The 21656-nt window shown below is 42.8% G+C and overlaps 1 protein-coding gene across 2 annotated transcripts in view; it reads left to right on the plus strand.

The window, feature by feature from the left end:
* Positions 1–21656, plus strand: part of astn1 (astrotactin 1) — a 1605092-nt gene that overhangs the window by 1565241 nt on the left and 18195 nt on the right. For both annotated transcript variants that reach the window (XM_078407397.1, XM_078407398.1), the window contains one exon: positions 7677–7812. In XM_078407397.1, the coding sequence (XP_078263523.1) occupies positions 7677–7812 (136 nt within the window). The remainder of the gene's footprint in view (positions 1–7676; positions 7813–21656) is intronic.

Here is a 21656-nt window from a genome sequence, read left to right on the forward strand (position 1 = left end):
CCAAGTCCATAGCTCCCTGAAAGTGGCAATATACGTTGATAGAGTGGGAAAGAAGATGTATGATATGCTTGATTTCATTGGCCTGGGCATTGGGCGTAGGCGCTGTGAGGTTATGTTGCACCTTTAAAGGATTTTGGTTAGGTTGCATCTGGAGTATTGTATACAGTTCTGGTTGCTCCATTACAGGAAGGGCGTGGAGGCTCTGGAGAGAGTTCAGAGGAGGTTTATCAGGAATCTGCCAAGAGATTAACAGGTATTAGATATAAGGAGTGGTTGGACAAACTTTTGGATTGCTTTTGCTGGAGCACGAGAGGCTGAGGGGACACCTGCCAAATGGATATAAAATTATGAGAGGCATAGATAGGGAAGGCAGTCAGAGCCTTTTTCCCAGAGTGGGAATGTCAGAATGACTGACATTTCCATTGCATCTATGCTATCAGCCCTGGGGTGTATTTGTGAATGCACTGCGACACGGTAGACATAAATATTTCCAAAGAGACTTATGTCTTTTTATAAGGCAGCATACAAACTACTTGCACATTGAGTCTCCAAGTTCGTAATTTTAAACTAATGTCAGCAAAAGCAGCTATGACAATGTTGCATTGTTTGGTAAGCAGGCACACCACAAGACTATCCAACAGGATCAAAGTAGAAATACACACATATGTCTGGAGAAAACAGTGTTCCATGTTCGAAGTGTTGAACTAAGTCATGGTTAAAGGCAGCTACACATTTCATCAAAGCCACATACAGTGCATTCAGAAAGTATTCAGACACCTTCACTTTTTCCACATTTTGTTACGTTGCAGCCCTATTTTAAAATGGATTAAACTCTTTTTTTAATTATCAATCTACACACAATACCCCATAATAAAAAAGCGAAAACAAGTGTCTAGAAATTTTTACAAAGTAATTAAAAAGAAATAACTGAAATATCACATTTACATAAGTATTCAGACCCTTTACTCAGTACTTTGTCGAGGCACCTTTGGCAGCGATTACAACCTCAAGTCTTCTTGGGTATGATGCTACAAGCTTGGCACACCTGTATTTGGGTAATTTCTCCCATTCTTCTCTGCAAATCCTCTCAAGTTCTGTCAGGTTGGATGTGGAGTGTCGATGCACAGTTATTTTCAGGTCTCTCCAGGGATGTTCGATCGGGTTCAAGTTCGGGCTCTGGCTGGACCACTCAAGGACATTCACAGACCTGTCATGAAACCACTCCTGCATTTTGGTTGTGTGCTTAGGGTCGTTTTCCTGTTGGAAGGTGAACCTCTGCCCCAGTCTGAGGTCCAGAACGCTCTGGAGCAGGTTTTCATCAAGGATCTCTCTGTACTTTGCTCCATTCATCTTTCCCTTGATTCTGACTAATCTCCCAGTTCCTGCCGCTGAAAAACATTCCCGCAGCATGATGCTTCCACCACCATGCTTCACCGTAGGTATGGTATTGGCCAGGTGATGAGCGGTGCCTGGGTTCCTCCAGACATGACGCTTGGCATTCAGGACAAAGAGTTTAATCCTGGTTTCATCAGACCAGAGAATCTTGTTTCTCATGGTCTGAGAGTCTTTTAGGTGCCTTTTGGCAAACTCCAAGCAGGCTGTCATGTGCCTTTTACTGAGGAGTGGCTTCCGTCTGGCCACTCTACCATAAATGTCTGATTGTTGGAGTAATGCAGGTATAGTTGTCCTTCTGGAAGGTTCTCCCATCTTCACAGAGGAACTCTGGAGCTCTGTCAGAGTGACCATCGGGTTCTTGGTCACCTCCCTGACCAAGGCCCTTCTCCCCCGATTGCTCAGTTTGGCCGGGCGGCCAGCTCTATGAAGAGTCCTGAAGGTTCCAATGTTCTTCCATTTAAGAATGATGGAGGCCACTGTGCTCTTCGGGACCTGCAATGCTGTAGAAATTGTTTTATACCCTTCCCCAGATATGTGTCTCGACACAATCCTGTCTTGGAGGTCTACGGACAATTCCTTCGTCTTCCTGGCTTGGTTTTTGCTCTGGCATGCACTGTCAATTGTGGGACCTTATATAGACAGCTGTGTGCCTTTCCAAATCATGTCCAATCAATTTAATTTACCACTGGTGGACTCCAATCAAGTTGTGGAAACATCTCAAGGATAATAAATGGAAACAGGATGAACCTAAGCTCAATTTTGAGTGTCATAGCAAAGGGTCTGAATACTTATGTAAATGTGATATTTCAGTCATTTATTTTTAATTACTTTGCAAAAATTGCTAAACACCTGTTTTTTGCTTCTTCATTCTGGGGTATTGCGTGTAGATTGATGATAAAAAAAATGAATTTAATCCATTTTAAAATAAGGCTGTAACGTAACAAAATGTGAAGGGGGCTGAATACTTTCTGAATGCACTGTATCGTTACAGCCACATGTCATGTTACAAAATGTAGAACTGTGCACTGAATGGAAGCCATTATTGGAGTTATCCACATTCCTGTACTTACTGGAGGGGATCCTCTTAGTAGCTAAGAGGAATCCTGAACACCAGGATTTGTTGTAGATGCCCAAAGAAAATACCAGCCCTAGTATTTTAGCTTCTTCAGTGTTTGGTTAGGGAGCCACCACGGGCTACCCTTGAACTGATCAAGTGCAAGTGGCCACACATCTCCTTCTGGGAGGTGCAAGGGCAGGTACAATCCACCACCCTCCACATTTAATGGACCATTCTTCACAACTTCTTCCACCTTCAGTGAGATCCCACCACCACATCCGTCGTTCCCTGTCCTCCCATTTCAGCATTCCAAGGGGACTATTTTCCTCAAGATATATTTGGCTTCCCATTTGTCGCAACCAGTCCTGGTTCTTCTCATACAACGTCAGGAGATGCAACTCCTGTCCTTTCACCTCTGTCTTCCCACCATCCAGGGATCCAGCCACCCCAATCAGATGAAGCAGTATTCTGACTGCAGTATGTTGCATTCTGTATGCATTGTACAGAATAGCAGTATTCTATTTGTACTACTTCTAATCTCGCAATTGGTGTTCACAATGTGGTCGCCTGTGTAGTGGAGGAACCAAATACAGACTGAATGACTGCTTTGTGGAGCACCTGTTTTCAGACCCTGAACTTCCTGTTGCCTGTTGTGCCTTTCACACCCAGCCCTATCTGTCAGTGGCTTCCCAAACTATTCTGGTGAGGCCCAACATAAACGTGAGAAACAGTACCTCATCTTCCGCCTGGGCACCTAACTACCTTTCAGACTCAATATCCAATTCAACAATTTCAGGTAAATTGTTTCTCAGTTTGTATCAGATCTGGCCAGTTCTACTCTATGTCATTTAGCTGCAATATTGGCTCAGTTTTATTTTCTCTCTGTGATACTGGCTGATCTGCTGGGCATTTCCTGCAGCTTTGATCTGAATTATTGACCCTTTACATGCCCCCCCCCCCCCCCCCCCCCCCACGATTGTTTGTTCTCTCTCTTTCTCTCCAACTGCTCTCATTAATCTGTCAACCAAATGGTTCATCTACAGCTTATCGCCATGGCAACCCTGGCCTCAACTGAACAGACGTTCCCTTTGTGCTCTCCATCCCTTCCTCTTCCTCTTGTTTGCTTCCTCCCCCCACCAAGATCCGATGAAGGGTCTTTGATCTGAAACATTAGCTCTGTTTCTCTGTCTGCAAAAGCTACCTGATCCACTGAGTAACATATTGATACATAGACCAGTACAGCACAGGAATAGGCCCATATGACTGTCATATGTTGAAAGACTGGAGCGACTAGGCTTGTATACACTGGAGTTTAGAAGGATGAGAGGGGATCTTATCGAAACATATAAGATTATTAAGGGGTTGGACACATTAGAGGCAGGAAACATGTTCCCAATGTTGGGGGAGTTCAGAACCAGGGGCCACAGTTTAAGAATAAGGGGTAGGCCATTTAGAACAGAGATGAGGAAAAACTTTTTTAGTCAGAGAGTTGTGAATCTGTGGAATTCTCTGCCTCAGAGGGCAGCGAAGGCCAATTCTCTGAATACATTCAAGAGAGAGGTAGATAGAGCTCTTAAGGATAGCGGAGTCAGGGGGTATGGGGAGAAAGCAGGAACGGGGTAACTGATTGAGAATGATCAGCCATGATCACATTGAATGGCGGTGCTGGCTCGAAGGGCCGAATGGCCTACTCCTGCACCTATTGTCTATTGTCTATTGTCTTCAGCCCATGCTGAACACAACGCCAGGTTAAACTAATTCCCATTCCCTTCATGTGATCCATATCGTGCCAATCCCTGCAAGTCCATGTGCCTATCTAACAGCCTCCTAAATGCCACAATTGTATCTGCCTCCAACAACATCCCTGGCAACCATTTCCAGCCATCCATTGCTTTAGATATCTCCTTTAAGTTGTACCCCTCTCAACATGAAGCTATGCCCTCAACTCTTTATTCTTTCCAACCTTGGAGAACGATTCTGACTGTCTATCTTATCAATGCCTCTCAGAATTATATATGCTTGCAACAGGTCTCCCCTTAGGCTTTGACAGTCCAGAAGAACATTTCCAGCATTTTCTAAATTTTATTTCAGATTTTTAGAATCTGCAGATTTTTTAAATTTTCATTGAAGAGTTATTTTCTGCCTTGGAAGTAGACACAAGAAATAAAGTGATGACCACTTTGTGATGCATTTCATGGACTTAGTACAGACTATAGCACCTTACAACCAATGTTTAATGTTGTGCAACCTCTATTGTAATGTAGTGATTAAAAAAGATAACATGTATACTTTTTCTCAATAGGGCATGCAATTATAATTCAAAGTACATAGTAGGATAATACTTTCTCAAAGTAGATTCAAAATAACTGATTAGTAGAATTGCACACTAAGGCTACAATGAAAAGTGATTTTGGAAAAATAGTTCCAGTGGCAACACAAAAACTTTGGGGATAGAAAATGCAACATCCCAGATTTAATTGTTTTGTTGATTACTTTTCCAATCTTTAACAAATTCCAGTAAGGACTCATTAAGAACATTAGATTTCTACCATGCATTGTGATACGTTCACCAATAGGGCTTTATCTGTCTATAGTAGAAATAAAGAACTGCAGATGTTGATTAAAACACAAAAGGGCTTAAAGTGCTGGAGGAACTCAACAAGTCAGGCAGCATCTCTGGAGAACATGGATAGGTGATGTTTCACTTCAAGACTCTTCTTCAGACTTCATTTTGAGTCGAGACCCTTCTTCACTCTGAAGAAGGGTCTCAATCTGAAACATCACCTATCCATGTTCTCCAGGGGCACTGCCTGACCTGCTGAGTTACTCCAGCACTTTATGTTCCTTTTTCTCTATATTATTGAATGTAGGTAAATGTGATAGGTTCAAGGAGACATGGAACAATGGTGCAGAGGCTAAAGACAACTGAGTGTGGATGATTGATATAAAACTAGAATAAATAAATATGTCTTTCAGTTTCTCCTTATCTCCACTAAATTTCACAAATCCTTCTGTTTTCCACACTCTTCTCTGCAACTTAAAATGTGATTGATTTCTAACTGTTCCTAGTTTTCTTGAAAAGTCATTGACCTGAATCGTTAACTGTTTCCCTCTCTGCAGGTGCTGTCTGACCTATCGAGTATTTCCAGCTTTTTTCTGTTTCTAATTCTTGATACAGAACTGCGGGATCTCGCTTGTAAATGGTAGCTTTAGTCAAATGCATTCAAATCACATGAGATTCAGAAGCCAGTGCTAAACAATTGTCAGCTGTCTCAAATTGACTTTGGTGCAGAAAGTATTTAAGTAATGTAGTTAAATGTAGGCAAAGCCTGCTGTTACTTCTGAAAATAATTCTTTCTCTAAAAAAAATATGGAAACAAAGAATTTTAGCTGAGAATTTGCAGCTGCAGACGTTACACCACTACTTGGGGCTAGAAGAACATCAAACATCACAACCTTGGAATAATAATGTAACCCTGTGTTGATTACTAATATTCTATTGTTGCTTTATTGTTCCAAAGCCGAGAACTGAGAATGCAGCCAACTTCTTGTTCCTTGCTCATACTGACGTAAACTAACCTAATCAACACAATGGTCCACTGTTGCATCAAAGGGAATAGACAGTATGTGAAGCATTATTGCTTTACATAGGGTCGGTGCATATTGTTCTCATTAACAGAAGTGGAAAAATGCAAGAACAGTAAATAACTTACTCACTTTTGGATCAGATGTTTTGGGCACAGGTGATTCTACAAAGTTCATGCCAATTGGTCATTGTGAGATGATAACCCAATGTCTTCAGGCAAGTTCACAAAGGTCTCATTCTGGAATGTAGGAAATCATACAAGTCTGGGTCAAATCTTAGGGCAGGATTGAGGCTTTCCACCAAAATGACAAATTGATTGATGAAACCTTGTGTTTCATCAGCTGCTACAGCTTTGCCGTTCCTGTACTGCAGATTCCTCTAGCCCTCAACCACCTGGCCCATGCACAGGTTTTATTTTAAAGGTTAAGAGGAGAACTAAATGACTGTCCATCACAGTCTCTATTCTGTCAGTGGGGTGCATGGGAATTTGAATTTTTCCTTTTTTGGATCCATTGAACGCACAAATTACACATAACTGGGGATTTCAATACATTTCATCTTATTGGGAACCCCGTGTATGTACTTGTCTCTTCACTCCTTCTCCGAACAAGCCCGGGAAGTAAACCAGAGATCCCTATCAGTTGCTGCCTGACCCATTGAGGTACTAAAGCACATTGAAGTTTTGCTCGATTCCTGCATCTGCAGTTTAGTTCAGTTTATTTTATTGCATTTTGTTTTATTTTATTTCGTTTTATTTAGTTTAGTTGAGATAAACCGTTGGAAGCAGGCCCCTCGGCCGACCAAGTCTGTGCTGACCAGCGATCACCGGCACACCAGTTCTATCCTACACACTAGGAACAATTTACAGAAGCCAATTCACCAACAATTCTGCATGTCTTTGGAGTGTGGGAGGATACCAGAGCACCCAGAGAAAATCCATGTGGTCACAAGGAGAACATACAAATTGCACCCTTAGTCATGATTAAACCCAAGACTGGCCCTGTAAGACAGCAACTCTACCCCTGCGCCACTATGCTGCCCCTTGTTCCTTGTGTCTCCATTTTACTGCTTCACTGTGAAATCTCCTCAAGGTATAACTCCCTTGAAAAAGTTCTCCTCCTCTCTCCAAGCCTGAAAAACAGTCCCGACCTAAAATTCCTTTCCATAAATGCTGCCTGACCTGCTGAGTTACTCCAGCACTTTGTGTTTTGATTACTATAATTTCCTGTTTTAGTCCTCTGCCATACCCCCTCTCTTGACCTCTTTATTATTGGGCATTGTTACCAAAAAGTTTAACATAATCCTTAAAATGTTGCATTCAGCAATGACTATTTCTTCCACATTCTTACACACAGATATCTAAATGTATCATCAAACTGGTCAAGGTATTCCCCTACTATTTTGAAATGTATTCCTGTGGAAGCTCAGATCATTAAGATTCATAATCTTAATACTTATCTTAGAGTGGAACAATTGTTCCCATATAAAATTTAGACAATGTGCGTGACCTCCTTCATGTTAATTTCTCAGTTTCAGTGACCATAATATTCAGCAGAAATGTTAACATGTTTGGCTTTTCAAACCCAGGGTTAATTACTTGATTAAAATTGTATTTTTGTTTAATCGTTCACTCCACAGAATCGGTATTGAGTTTTGTCGATGACATTGCCTCTGGATCCAAGACCCCTTGTGTGATGTTGGGGAAAGTTCCCGACACAGTGTCAAGTGCCATATCATTAATAATCAGATGTCTTGAGCCGGATACTACATACATGTGAGTAGATTCTGACCACGCTCTAACAATTGATTCTTTTGCACAATGGAACTGGGAACAATGAGAAAGTGGCAATAAGGTCCACAGTCAGAAAATTGAAGAGAACTACGATTGTTAAATGGGGCGGGACAGTGGCACAGTGGTCGAGCTGCTGTCTCACAGCACCAGAGACCCGGGTTCGATCCTGTCCTCGGGTGCTGTCTGTGTGAATGGGTGATCAATGTTTGGCTCGATAGTATACTCTGTGGGCCATCGGGTCTATTTCCATGCTGTGTTTCTAAATCTAAACTAAACTAAACAGGTTAGCATTTATACCTTTCATTTCTGGAACCAGAAGACATATGTTCTTGGTCAAATAGTTAAAAGTCTTCTGGATTCTCTTGCTTGTAGTTGTTTTGATCGAGTAAATTTGTAATTGTGCCCAGAACGCCCATAGGCAATGAAGCATAGCACAAGATGTTTCACCGAGTTAAATGTGAATCTCTCCACTATATTAACCAAGAATACTGTATTTAGAAATATGTTTTTAAATCCAATGTCCCCTATGTTGACAAATAGAACATTTTCAAATAACAGCCTCATTTTGTAGTTTATTAATCCTAGGGCTTGAGCTAATTGAGAAGTTACCAGCCTAGGTGTGTGGGTTTCAGGCTGCAGAGTGCTAGAGAAATGCAGCACAGAAACACTGCTGTTTGTGATTCCCCTGGTAATAAATGATAACATCCTAGAGATACAAGAGACTGCAGATGCTGGAATCCTGAGAAAAATTCAAAGTGCTGGAGGAACTCAGCAGGTCGAGCAGCATTTCAGGAGTGTATGAACAGGCATTTTGGATCGGGACCCTTCTTCAGATATCCAAGCGATTATCTAAATTAATGGAAGTACATGTATTGTAATATTGTTGTGACATCTTAGGGACATACAGCATGGAAACAACCATTCAGCCCACTGAGTCAATATTAACCATTACCCTCCTATTACTCAACCATTTACGCTAATCTTTCAGAGATCATATTTTCTATTTTCTCCACATTCTCATCAACTCCCTGCAGATTCTACCAATCACTACACACTAGAGCAAATCTACATATTAGGACATAAAGTGGCTGGAGTAACTCAGTAAGTCAGGCAGCATCTCTGGAGTACATGGGTAGGTGACCTTTCAGATCGACTCGAAACATCACCTATCTGTGTTCTCCAGAGATGCTGCCTGACCTGCTGAGTTATTCCAGCATTTTGTATCCTTTGTTTATTAACCAACACCTGCAATATGTTGTTTGTACATATGAGCATATTTTTGGAGTGTTGACATAAAACCTCTGCACTCGGGAATCCTATGTGGAACATGCAAACTCTGCATAAACAGCATGGGCAATCAGGACTGAACCCTGGTGGTCGATGCTGTAAGGAAGCATCTCTATTAGCTGTTGAGTCTTTTGGGAACTTGTGCCAGGACACCAAGACCACCCAGGCTCTCACCTCCTAGCACTCTCAGCATTTACATGATATATTATATTTTACTTTTCCCACCAAAGTGAACACTTTCACAATTTCCCGCATTCCATTTACTAGATCTTCTGACCTGAATTGTCACAGTTATATGGGGGTTTTTTAAAGTTCAATAGCATGTACCACATATTTTTAAGATATAGAAAGAGCCAATGTCAGCCCATTGAGTTTATTTCCACTCACAGAGACATCCCATTCCCCACTAATATTCCATCCAACTGCTATTCTCTTCACATCTCAGTGATACTTGAGTGCAGCGGTAGACTTGCTGCCTTACAGCGCCAGGGACCCGGGTTCGATCCTGACTATGGGTGCCGTCTGTACGGAGTTTGTACATTCTCCCTGCAACCATGTAGGTTTTCTCCGTGTGCTCTGCTTCCTTCCCACTCTCCAAAGCCATACATGTTTGTAGGTTAATTGGCTTCAGTAAAATGGTAAATTGTCCCTAGTGTGTGTGGGATAGTGCTAGTGTACAGGGTGATCACTGGTTTGCGTGGATACAGTGGGATGAAAGGCCTGTATCTCTAAAATCTAAAGTCAAAATGCCCCCCCCCCCAAATTCCACAACTTATCTCTGTATCAGGTTTAATTTACAGTGGCCAGTTAACCTACCAATTATCTTTACAGCCATTAACTTCTTGTATTTATCTCAGACAGTGAGTTCTCCTTTGATTTTTTTCTACTTCTCTGGGGTGCATCTATTTTGGGTGTTCACCAAGATCCCCTCAAATTTCTACCACTGCAGCTGATCTGACTGATCACTTACCCTAAGTTGCCAGTTCACTCTGCTTTCATGTCCTCATGGACGCGTTTTTAAGTTTAAAATATGAGTCTTGGATCCATTACTCACATTTAATAAATTACTTGGCAGATGTTTTGAAGTAATGGATCAAACATGATTGGCATTCAGCTGAGGTTACAACCCATCAGTAGTACTGTTTATTTCCATCTTCTTCCTTGGCACATTTTCAGCCCTCTTTTGTTGCCTCCAGATTTGACCATTCCAAACTCTTTGATAAACTTGCATTGATCTAAAACTCTGCTGCCCATGTCCTAACATGTACCGTTGGTGTTTCAAAGGCTTTTAGATCGGCACCGGGACTTTCATTGAATATGGATCCCGTGCAGGATACTAAGATTAATTTATTCTGGTATCATGTTCAGCACATGTGGGCTGAAGGGCCTGTTCCTGTGCTGTATTTTTCTATGTTCCATGTGTCCCATTAAGCCAGCACACCAGTGTCCATTGGCTCCTATCCTAAGGGCATCTCAATGTTACCCTTCAAACACGGGTATTCAGTGTCCCCTTACTATCTTTCAACATTTCATGAATGCTACAACCTTCTGAGAACACAAGCAGCACAATGCGTAGTGGTAGAGTTACTGCCTTACAGTGGCAGAGACTCGGGTTCAGTCCTGATTATGGGTGCTGTCTGTTTGTGCGTTCTCCCTGTGACTGCAGAGTTTTCCTTGGGTGCTCCAGTTTCCCCCCACACTCCAAAGATGTACAGGTTTGCAGATTGATTGGCCACGGTGCAAAAAATCGTAAATTATTCCTAGTGTTAGGGATAGATTTAGTATATGGGGTGATCGCCTGTCGGCATGGACTCAGTGGGCCAAAAGACCTGTTTCCACACTGTATGTCTAATGTCTTGACACTATGGTCTTCAATTTCTGCCCTCTTCAGCATCCCTGATTTCTTTCACCCAATGTTGGGTGACCATGTCTTTTCGTGTTGAAAACCCTATTTTTTTTGTAATTTCTGAAATATATTAACTTTTGGTATGTGTGTTAATTGTTCACATCAAGCTCCAGTGAAGCTATGGTATATTGAGGATGTCATGCAAATACAGGTTATAATTATTATATATTTAACCTGCATGACACCCCAGACCTAGAAGGGTGGGTGGTCATTGTGGTGGTGTGGTGAAAAGGGAGGTGTTGACTTTGTTATTGGTTTTGTTAGTATTACATTCTAATTGAATCCAGAGGTGTTTGAAGTTAGATCAAGTTAATTATTTCCATTAGTTTTGTCTATGTTATCCAGAGGTTGCACATTTCCTTCACAGCCCACCTTGTTTTAACAACATGACTGGAATCAATAAGGCAAAATGTTAACCAGTCAGCGGAAAGACTATACATGATCACAGTCGAGCCATCCACAGTGTACAGGTGCATGATAAAGGCAATGATGTAGCGGGACGAGAAGGGGTCGCGCCAAAAAACTAATTGGACACGAGATGCGTGCACTAGACGTGTTTATTCTCTCCAATACAGCTCCGTACTCCCCCGTGAGCTAACGGCAGATGACTCGCGGCAACTGCTGCAGGTAGCTAAATTCAAAGAGCGGGCTGGGCTGGTGGTCGCCCATGATCGTGAGCATCTCGTTCATGAGGGCCGAGGGCATCCAGTCGCCGAGCCCGCCCGTGTTAAGGACCTGACAGGCGCGCTGCATTCGGCTCGGCCCGTAGATCCGGAGCAGCAGCTTCTTGAGGCCTGTGTATTTATTCGCCGCTGGTGGATTATCCAGGTAAGGAGCGACCCGACCGGCCGTCTGCTGGTCAAGGGCGCTCACTACATAGTGATAGCGGGTTTCCTCGGTTGTAACACCGCGGATGTAACATTGGGATTCGGCCTGTCGAAACCAAAGCCCCGGCTGCGAGTTCCAAAATGTAGGTAGCTTCAGCGATACCGCGTTAAGTGCGGCCTCGTCGACCCTGTGGGCGGCAATGGCAGAATGCATTTTATTTTCAAATTTCCCCTCCAGGATTACCCTTCCTGGGCGTCGGGGTCACCAAGAACCTGAGCCCTGTGCGCTGGTCCCAGACATACAGTCGATGGATCCTGCCGGCCACCGCGGTGACTAATGGTGGCCGGCGCTGCCGTTACCTGAGAACAAACATGGCTGGCAGCATTGGCGGGCTGCTGAACCCCAGCACTGGTGGTAAAAACACCACATACTTTTCCTTGGATCTCCTGGGTCCTTCTGAGCCATCCTCCTCTCCTGTGCCACTATAACATGAATAACAGTTAGTGCAAGATAAAGTCAGTAAAGTCCGATTAATGATAGTCTGAGGGTCTCCAATCAGGTAGATAGTAGTTCAGGACTGCTCTCTAGTTGTTAGTTCAATGGTTCAGTTGCCTGATAACAGCTGGGAAGAAACTGTTCCTGAATCTGGAGGTGTGCATTTTCACACTTCTATGCTCAATGGGAGCACACCTTTTTGCTCAATGGGAGACGGGAAAAAAGGGAGTGGCCAGGGTCCTTGATTATGCTGGTGGCCTGAGGCAGCATGAGGTGTAAATGGAGTTAATGGCAGGGTGATTTGTTAGTGTGATGGTCTGGGCTGTGTCCACAATTCTCTGCAATTTCTTGCGATGTTGGATGGAGCTGTTCCCAAACCATGCTGTGATGCATCCCAGTAAAATGCTTTCTACGGAGCATCCGTAGAAGTTGGTGAGAGTTATTGAGGACATGCCAAACTTCCTAAGACTTCTAAGGAGGTAGAGGTATTTGTATGCTTTCTTGGACATTGCTTCAATATGGGTGGTCTGGAGAAGTTGTTGGTGAAATTTACTCCTAGGAATTTGAAGCTTCCAACCATCTCTACTTCAGTGGCATCAATGCAAACTGGGGTATGTGTACTGCTTTGCTTCCTGAAGTCTTGCCGCTGACTGAGGTGCAGTGAAAAGCTTTTGTTGCATGCTAACCAGTCAACGGAAAGACTACACACGATTACAATCGAGCCATCCACATGATAAAGGGAATAATGTTTAGTGCAAGATAAAGTTCTGTACCGTTCAATTATAGATAGTCCATGTGTCTACTTGGAAGAAACTGTCCCTGGATCTGAAGTTGGGTCCTGACCTGAAATGTCATCCATCTGTGTTCTCCAGAGATTCTGCTGGACCCACTGATTTACTCCAGCACTTTGTGTCCTTTTTTGTAAACCAGCATCTGCAGTTCCTAGTTTCTACATTAGGTTTTTTCTGCGCTTTTTCATCACTGAGAAATTCTGTATCTTCTAAACCTTCTTGCAGACATTGGCAGTATTCCTATAACACTCCCACGTTTGAGCAAACTTTGCCAACTATAAAGCAGAGTCAAATTCAAACTGTTTAAATTAAATTTCTCCAGGGAACATGCTGAAAGGTTGATATATTTTCTGCTCACTACTCAGTGGTTCCCAATTATCAAAGCTGTCCAAGCGCAGAGCTCCTTCTCATCCATATCCATGTGGCAATGAGCAGCCCCTCTCACCCACGGGAGGGAGGGAGGGAGGGAGGGAGGGAGGGAGGGAGGGAGGGAGGGAGGGAGGGAGGGAAGCATTGTCATGCTTATAAGGAGGACGGGTAAATTTCAAAAAATATTTCAATAATTGGGTATGATTGGGTAATCAATTAAACGCACAGAGTCTCTTGCTAGAGTCGGGGAATCGAGAACCAGAGGACATAGGTGTAAGGTGAGGGGGGAAGGATTTAATAGAAACCTGAGGGGTAACATTTTTTGTGACACAAAGCGCGGTGGGTGAATGGAACGAGCTGCCGGAGGAGACAGTTGAGGCAGTTACTATTGCAACATTTAAGAAACATTTACAGATACATGGATAGGATAGATTTACTGGGATATGGGCCAAACGCAGGCAGGTGGGACTAGTGTAGATGGGACATGTGGTCGGTGTGGGCGTCTGTTACCACATTGTATGACTATGACACTTTGACTCTATAACGGAAAGATCCGCATTTCATCATAAAGCAAGTGGCTTTCCCACTGATAACCAGCCTGGTTTTGTGAAACTAAACAGAACATCCCTGGGTTACTATAGCCTGACTTACAGACATCCCTGCTGATGAACAAGAACCGTTAATATTATTAAATTCAAGAGTCCAACATACGCACATATGAATGACAGAACTAGTTTTGCCAGTTTGAAGAAGGGACTGAAATGTCACCCATCCATGTTCTCCAGAGATGTTACCAAATCTTTGGTAAATCATCATCTGTAGTTCCTTGTGCCAAGCAGAAATAGTTTGCATTCTCTCACCATTTTTAGCCATTGTTCTTTTTTATGTCTTATCAGACCATAAAACATAGGAGCAGCATTCGGCCCATCGAACGGCTCCACTATTTGATCATGGCTGATCTATTTTTCCTTCTGAACCCCATTCTCCTGCCTTTTCCCTGTGACTAATAGAAAAAGTGGAATTTCAATTTTACATCAAGACCTTATGTGTTTTTGATGCCATTCATTATAACAGTGTGGAAGTATGGTTATTGAGTGATTTTTGTGTATTTCCCTTTTTGTGGACAAAATTTACATAGACCTCTATAAAGATGGAACCCATTTGCAACCAGGGTATAGTGTGCAATTACATGAGTCTGTGTGCTTCCAATTATAAAGGCTTTTGTGTTGGGACAGAGATTTTGTGCACCATTCTTATCTCATTAATGCAACGTTATTGCTCGGAAGTTTTCAGCAAATTATCTCATCAAACATGGTTTTGTGAAGATTGGACAGATATCACATTGAAGGTCATGATAACTTTGAAGTTTATTGTGCTCTTTGGTTAGATCTGATTCTAATTCCCAACAGAGAGTTGTGTTTCTTTCAGCTGAAGTTTGATTTCACCTCTGCCAAGCCTCCATTTTGACATTGTGGTCAATCGTTGTTATAAATGGGTGGTAATGATTGATGATCTAATCATTTTTTGCTTTAATTATACATAAGATTGGTATCAAAACACAGAGTCATATAAGGTGACTGTGAATTGAAGTCATACAGTAGTTCAATGTTCTATCCATCCAGCTGATTTAAAGATTTCAATGTAATAATTTTACTTTCTTTATTTTAGTTTCTATTCCATATGTTTAACTTCCAGCAATGAGAAAAGTAATTCCCCTCTAAAGAAAGTCGAAATAGGACACAAATCCAGGCTCCATGTTCAGTGAAGTCTGGTATCTCCCTCACTTTAGTTTAGTTTAGAGAGGCAGCACGGAAACAGACCCTTCGGCCGACCAAGTCCACACCGACCAGCAAATCATGCACAGTCACACTATTTTACCTCTACACACGAGGGACAATTTACACTTATACCAAGCCAATTAACCTACAAACCTGTATGTCTTTGGAGTGTGGGAGGAAACTGAACATCTCGGAGAAAACCCACGCTGTCACGGGGAGAATGTACAAACTCCGTACATACTGCACCCGGAGTCGGGATCGAACCCGGGTGTCCGTGCTGTAGACTTTAGACTTTAGAGATTCAGCACGGAAACAGGTTATTCGGCCCACCGAGTCCACCTGATCAGCGATCACCCCATACACTAGTAGGAAAATAACTGCAGATGCTGGTTTAAATCAAAGGTAAACACAAAATGCGGGTCAGGCAGCATCTCAGGAGAGAAGGAATGGATGACGTTTCTGGTCGAGACCCTTCTTCAAACTGATGGACATTTCGGGTTGAGACCCTTCTTCAGTCTGAAGCGTTACCCATTCGTTCTCTCCTGAGATGCTGCCTGTCCTGCTGAGTTCCTCCAGCATTTTGTGTCTACCCCATACACTAACGCTATCCTTACACTAGGGACAATTTACCATTTTACCAAAGCCAATTAACCAATGTAACTTGTATGTCTTTGGAGTAGGGGAGCAAATTGGAGCACTGTGGCCCAGCCTGTTTTGACAGGTGCACTTTTTAACACATGTCCAACTCAATTCTTGAACTAATTTGATACTGGCATTAAAATAACTGCAGTTTTTAACCCAGGCCATCAAATATTGTTCTCAATTTCTAAACTTTCAAATTAAGCCGTTGAATTAAAAATTGGTGTTGGAATTGGTTTATTATTGTCATATGTAGTGAGATGCGTGAAAAACATTGTTATATCCAATCAGACCATCCTATACATGAATATAATGTGCACAATCAAACCACATACAAGTATAATAAAATGGCACAGCTCTGGAACAGGCCCTTTGGCCCACAATGTTTGTCCAGAATATGATGTCAAGTTCAACTGATCACCTCTACCTACGCATGATCCATATCCATAAATAAACTTTTCACTGTACCTCGGTACACATGAAATAAACGAAACTAATCTATCAATTCCTTGCACATCCGTGTGCCTGTCTAAAAGCCTCTTAAATGCCGCTATTGCATCTGCCTCCACCACCACACATGGCAGTGTGTTCCAGGCACCCATTACTCTATGCAAAAAAAGAATTCCCCACACATCTCCTTTAAACTTTGCTCTTCTCATCATAAAACTGTGCCATCAGGCAGTGCAAAGATAAAATACCAGTGTGCAGCACAAAGTGTCTTAGAGCAGTTGCAGAGAGAGGGCAGATAAAACAAAAGAGCATTGGCCATAATAAGGTAGGTCGTAAGATCGGCACTAGATTCTAAGCTTATAAGAGGACCGTTCAGCAGGGAAGCTGTTGCGGAATCTGCCGGCATTTGTTTTCAAGCTTTTGCATCTTCTGCCTGTTGTTTTAAATCTGAAATCTTTGTTTAAAATGTCATTATTTCAGCTGGATGCATTGTTCACTCATATCTCATCGACATAATCAGATCAGTCTGGAGACAAAGCACAATTCCTCATTAACTGCTGAGCCCATTTGGACTGACAGGTCATGGTGAACTCAAATTCGCTGACTTTTTTTTGATGTGCTGAAGAATAGCCTTGCATGTTGGTGTCCATCACACATAAACATGTGGAGAGTATACAGCTGTCATCAATCCATGGCAGCGATAACCATCAGGGTACTAAATCCCACTGTTATCTTGTTTAACCTCACTACTAGTTTAATTATCAAGTCGTATAGATAGGTGATGTTTCCCATCTTCAGGCTGATTCTGGGGGGGGGGGGGAGGGAGGGAGGGAGGAGGGGTGAAAGCTGGAAGAGAGGAGAGGCACGACAAAGCATGGCAGGTAATAGATGAACACAAGCAAGGGGTGTGGGGGGTTGATAGGCAGACGAAGGTTGGACAGAGGCCAGAGATGAAAAAACAGAAGGTGTGAGACGAAAGGAGTGAAGAGTTGCAAATTGTGACTTTATTATTTGGCCTAATATTTAATTAGTGCGTGTTCTAAGTTATTTCATTGATTCACGAATGGTCTCACAATGTTTAATGTGCTCTTCATTTGTTGACCAGAATACAGTGAGAATGACAAATACTGGGACTGTGGTACTAAAGTCTGGTCTCTCTGTTCTGGTTGGTGCATACCTATCCTGAAGGATAGTTCACAAAGAGATGGATCTTACAGAAAGCAAATTGAAGAAAGTGATAGAGCCACAGAAACAGGTCCTTTAGCACACACAGTCCACACCAACGATCAATCACCCATTTACGGTTTACTCACAATAATCTCAGTTTTTATTATCCCCACATTTACCATTCATCTACAGTCGGGGTAATTTATTGTGGCCAATTAACCTATCAACAAGAGGCCAGAACACCCCGAAGAAACCCCTGCAGTCACAGGAGAAAAATGCAAACTCCACATAGACAGCACCCGAGGTCAGGGTTGAACCTGGGTCCGGTGCTGTGAATCAGCAGCTACCAACTGCAGCAGAAGGAGAAGAATGTCTAGGATTGATCCTTGGAGAGTTCCGGAGGTGTAGGATGTGGAGGGAAAGGCAAACTCTACATTGGTTGTGCTTGGCTCTGAGGGTGGTGTGAGAAACTCAGCACTCACATGGAGTCCAGCAACAGCGTAGATATATTGAGAGGGGAGCCACATGGTTAAGGTGATTTTTGCTGTTTCCCAAACAGATTACATTCGCTCTCAGCAGCCAGTTTTGAGAGAGTTAATGCTTTCTCGACTTGAAAGAGGTCACAGGTTCTATCATCTGTTTGGAATAATTTGGAGCAGATGGGGGATACTGAGATAGAAGGTGGCTGTGCTCAAGTGGGTAATGTTTTGAACATGGGGCTCGTGCCAAGCAAGCTGATGGCCATGGTGCCTGCAGATGTTTTGTGGCCCATATCGCTCACTGTCTCTTGGATCTGATGCTCAAGACTAGGATTCTCTAACTGCAAACATGTGCATGTATTTAAGTTGGAAAACCATACTAACCACACCAGCCTGAGCAATATGGTAAGATCAGTGTCTTCAGTATTTTTGATGTTGTTGAGGCAAGAGATGCTTTGACCCTCCATTATATAAAGTTGGCACAGGAATCTGATTTTTCAGCCTTGATCATTTATCATTTATTCGGATGCTGGGATGAAGCCATTGAACTATTCTTTAAATCCATTCGGGATATAGAGCAAGTCAATAACATTATGTAGGAAGGAACTGCAAAGGCTGGTTTACACCGAAGATAGACATGAAATGCTGCAGTAACTCGGAGGTCAGGCAACATCTCTGGAGAAAAGTACCCTTCTTCAGACTGAAGTCTGTTCTTCAGGCTGAAGTCTGAATTTACTGAGTTACTCCAGCATTTTGTGTCTAAGCCAGTAGCGTTGCAATTTAGAAATTGTTTTGACGCAGTGTGGTATTTAAAGTTTGTTTCTATTGTTTATGAAGGATAAATAATTGAACAAGGTTTTGATAGCGTTGATGGTTAATGCATTCTCTGGGTGATAGTATCACTGAGTCTCAGCAAAGTTAGTTCCTGGATTTGATCCCCAAGCTTTACTGCATTAATGGCCATCATCATGGATGGAATTAGATGCTGTGACTGGACCAGAGACGATAAGGATTAGTCACGGTTCCGGAGTCTCCATGGCTATTCAATATTCCTTTCCCGACAAATGCTCTCGAATGAAAACAGCATTAGCTGTGAATGTGATTAGCCTTTTGATCCTTCCTACCTAAGCTTGAGTAGAGAGGTAATTTGAAAGAACTACTGGCCAGTTCTACTGGGGTAAGTGGAAGATGGAAGTCCAACGTCTTGATTGATGCGGGGAGTCATGTCGAAGGCAGGCAGTCAGGCAGTGGTGTGGGAGATGAGCTGCCTCCCACAGAAGCAGCTCCACTCACCTTGTGGGTGGGGAACACACTCTGCCCCCTGGCCTGCCTCTGCTCTCTGCCGACCAGCTATGATCTGTTTAGCAGAAGATACAAAAGCTTGAAAGCTCATACCATCCGATTCAACAACAGCTTCTTCCCCCACTGCCATCAGATTTCAGAGCAACTCTTTCACCTGCTGAGGATGAATTTCCAGGTCTTCCTGTCTACCTCATTGCGGCCCTGGCACTTTTTCTTTAATCTGCACTTTCTCTGTAGCTGTAAACTATATTCTGCAGTCTGTTTATTTTCCCTTTTCCACTACCTGATGTTCTCATGTCTGGTATGATTTACCCATGTAGAATGCAAAGTTATCCACTGCATCTTGATACCTGTAATGCTAATACACCAATACTACTACGCTGGTCTTAACCTATTGACTCCAAACTGAACAGGGGTCTCGCAGTGCTCAGTGTGAATTGCAAGACCATGCCTGACCTTGTTGTGCCCAAGCACATCCATCAGCAAGCCACATTCTCCACATTTCCCATGTAGCCAAAGTGGGAGGAGTCAGCACTATTAACATTACTCTCATAGACAGACACAAAGTGCTGGAGTAACTCAGCAGGTCAGGCAACATCTCTGGAGAAAACGGGCGGCACGGTAGCGCAGCGGTAGAGTTGCTGCTTTACAGCGAATGCAGCGCCGGAGACTCAGGTTCGATCCTGACTACGGGTGCTGCACTGTAAGGAGTTTGTACGTTCTCCCCGTGACCTGCGTGGGTTTTCTCCGCGATCTTCGGTTTCCTCCCACACTCCAAAGACGTACAGGTATGTAGGTTAATTGGCTGGGTAAATGTAAAAATTGTCCCTAGTGGGTGTAGGATAGTGTTAATGTACGGGGATCGCTGGGCGGCACGGACTTGGAGGGCCGAAAAGGCCTGTTTCCGGCTGTATATATATATGATATGATGTTGATATGATGGGTGATGTTCCAGGTCAGGACTCTTCAGACTGAAACTGCCATTCAATCATGGCTGATCTATCTTTCCCTCTCAACCACATTCTCCTGCCTTCTCCACATAACCCCTGACACCTTTACTAAACAAGAATCTATCTATCTCCACCTTAAAAATATCCATTGACTTTGCCTCCACAGCCGTCTGTGGCAAATTATTCCACAGATTCACCACCCTCTGACTAAAGAGGGATGGAAAGGGGGGAGTGTAGAATAGAATCGAATTGCTGCAAGATCAGACATGGACTCCATGAATTAACAGTCCTCCTTCTACATCATTATGAAGTATCAAGGTAAGATATGTAATCTCTGTGAGAATTCTCACTAAGGCACCACATATTTAATTTGGATTTTAATACAACAAAAGCATACACCAAAATAATATCCTATTGATGGAGTAAACTGTGGTCTGGGATTGTTATCAACATGTTACAGAGTTATACAGTGTGGAAATAGGCCCTTTAGCAGAAACGTCAGTGACCACTGTTCTGCAGAACTTGTGTATATAATTTCAGCCCTCTCTTTGGTGGGCTGATGAGAGAGAGCAACAATGCTTTTGGACAAGCAGCCAGGTTATGGTGTCAGAAACCCAGCAGTTTTACTGGTGAAGGGAACTCCAGAGTCGTGCAGCGCGGAAACAGCCCCTTCGTCCCAAATTGCCCATGCCGACCAAGATGCCATCAACACTAGACCGATATATACCTATAAAACCTTTCCTGTCCAAATGTCTTTTAAATATTGTTATAGTACCAAATGTTAGTACCATCCAGCAGCACCAATCGCATGTTGTGTCATCCAATTAATTATCATGTTACGAACAATTTAAAATAAAAGTCTTGACATTGATTCTTTATGCCTTCCATCCTCTGAACTCATCCGATCTGTATGGCAGGCACAATCTAAATCATTTACATTGAGCCCAGGGTAAAAGTTCAAACCAGCTGGGCTGATGCTCAAATGTACTTCAGTAACAGTCCATGCAGTCTCAGCTACAGTCTCAGGCAAAGTATTGACATAGTTCAGTGCGTTTACAGGTTTAAATCCTTTGCTCTATCGCTGCTTAATCTTGAATAACTTTACACGTGGGCAGACCAGTTGGTGAAAGGAGGTGGTGTCAAAGGTCGAACCAAGCATTCCAAAGTCTAATCTTATTCCAGTCCAAAGCACCTGTGCTGGTGTTTAATAATAACTTTGAATTCTCACTCAATTCTTCACAAGTGTTGACTAGTCCAAGTGTCTGTGAGCTTCTCACTCTGGGTTGAAACATTTTTGTGTGGAGAGTACAAAGGAAGTCTATTATTGAACTATGTAGCTAGACTTACCTCTGCTCTCCTCTAATCTAAGCACATCCGCCTTCTGC

This window comes from Rhinoraja longicauda, chromosome 11 (assembly GCF_053455715.1).
Source record: "Rhinoraja longicauda isolate Sanriku21f chromosome 11, sRhiLon1.1, whole genome shotgun sequence".
NCBI lineage: Eukaryota > Metazoa > Chordata > Chondrichthyes > Rajiformes > Arhynchobatidae > Rhinoraja > Rhinoraja longicauda.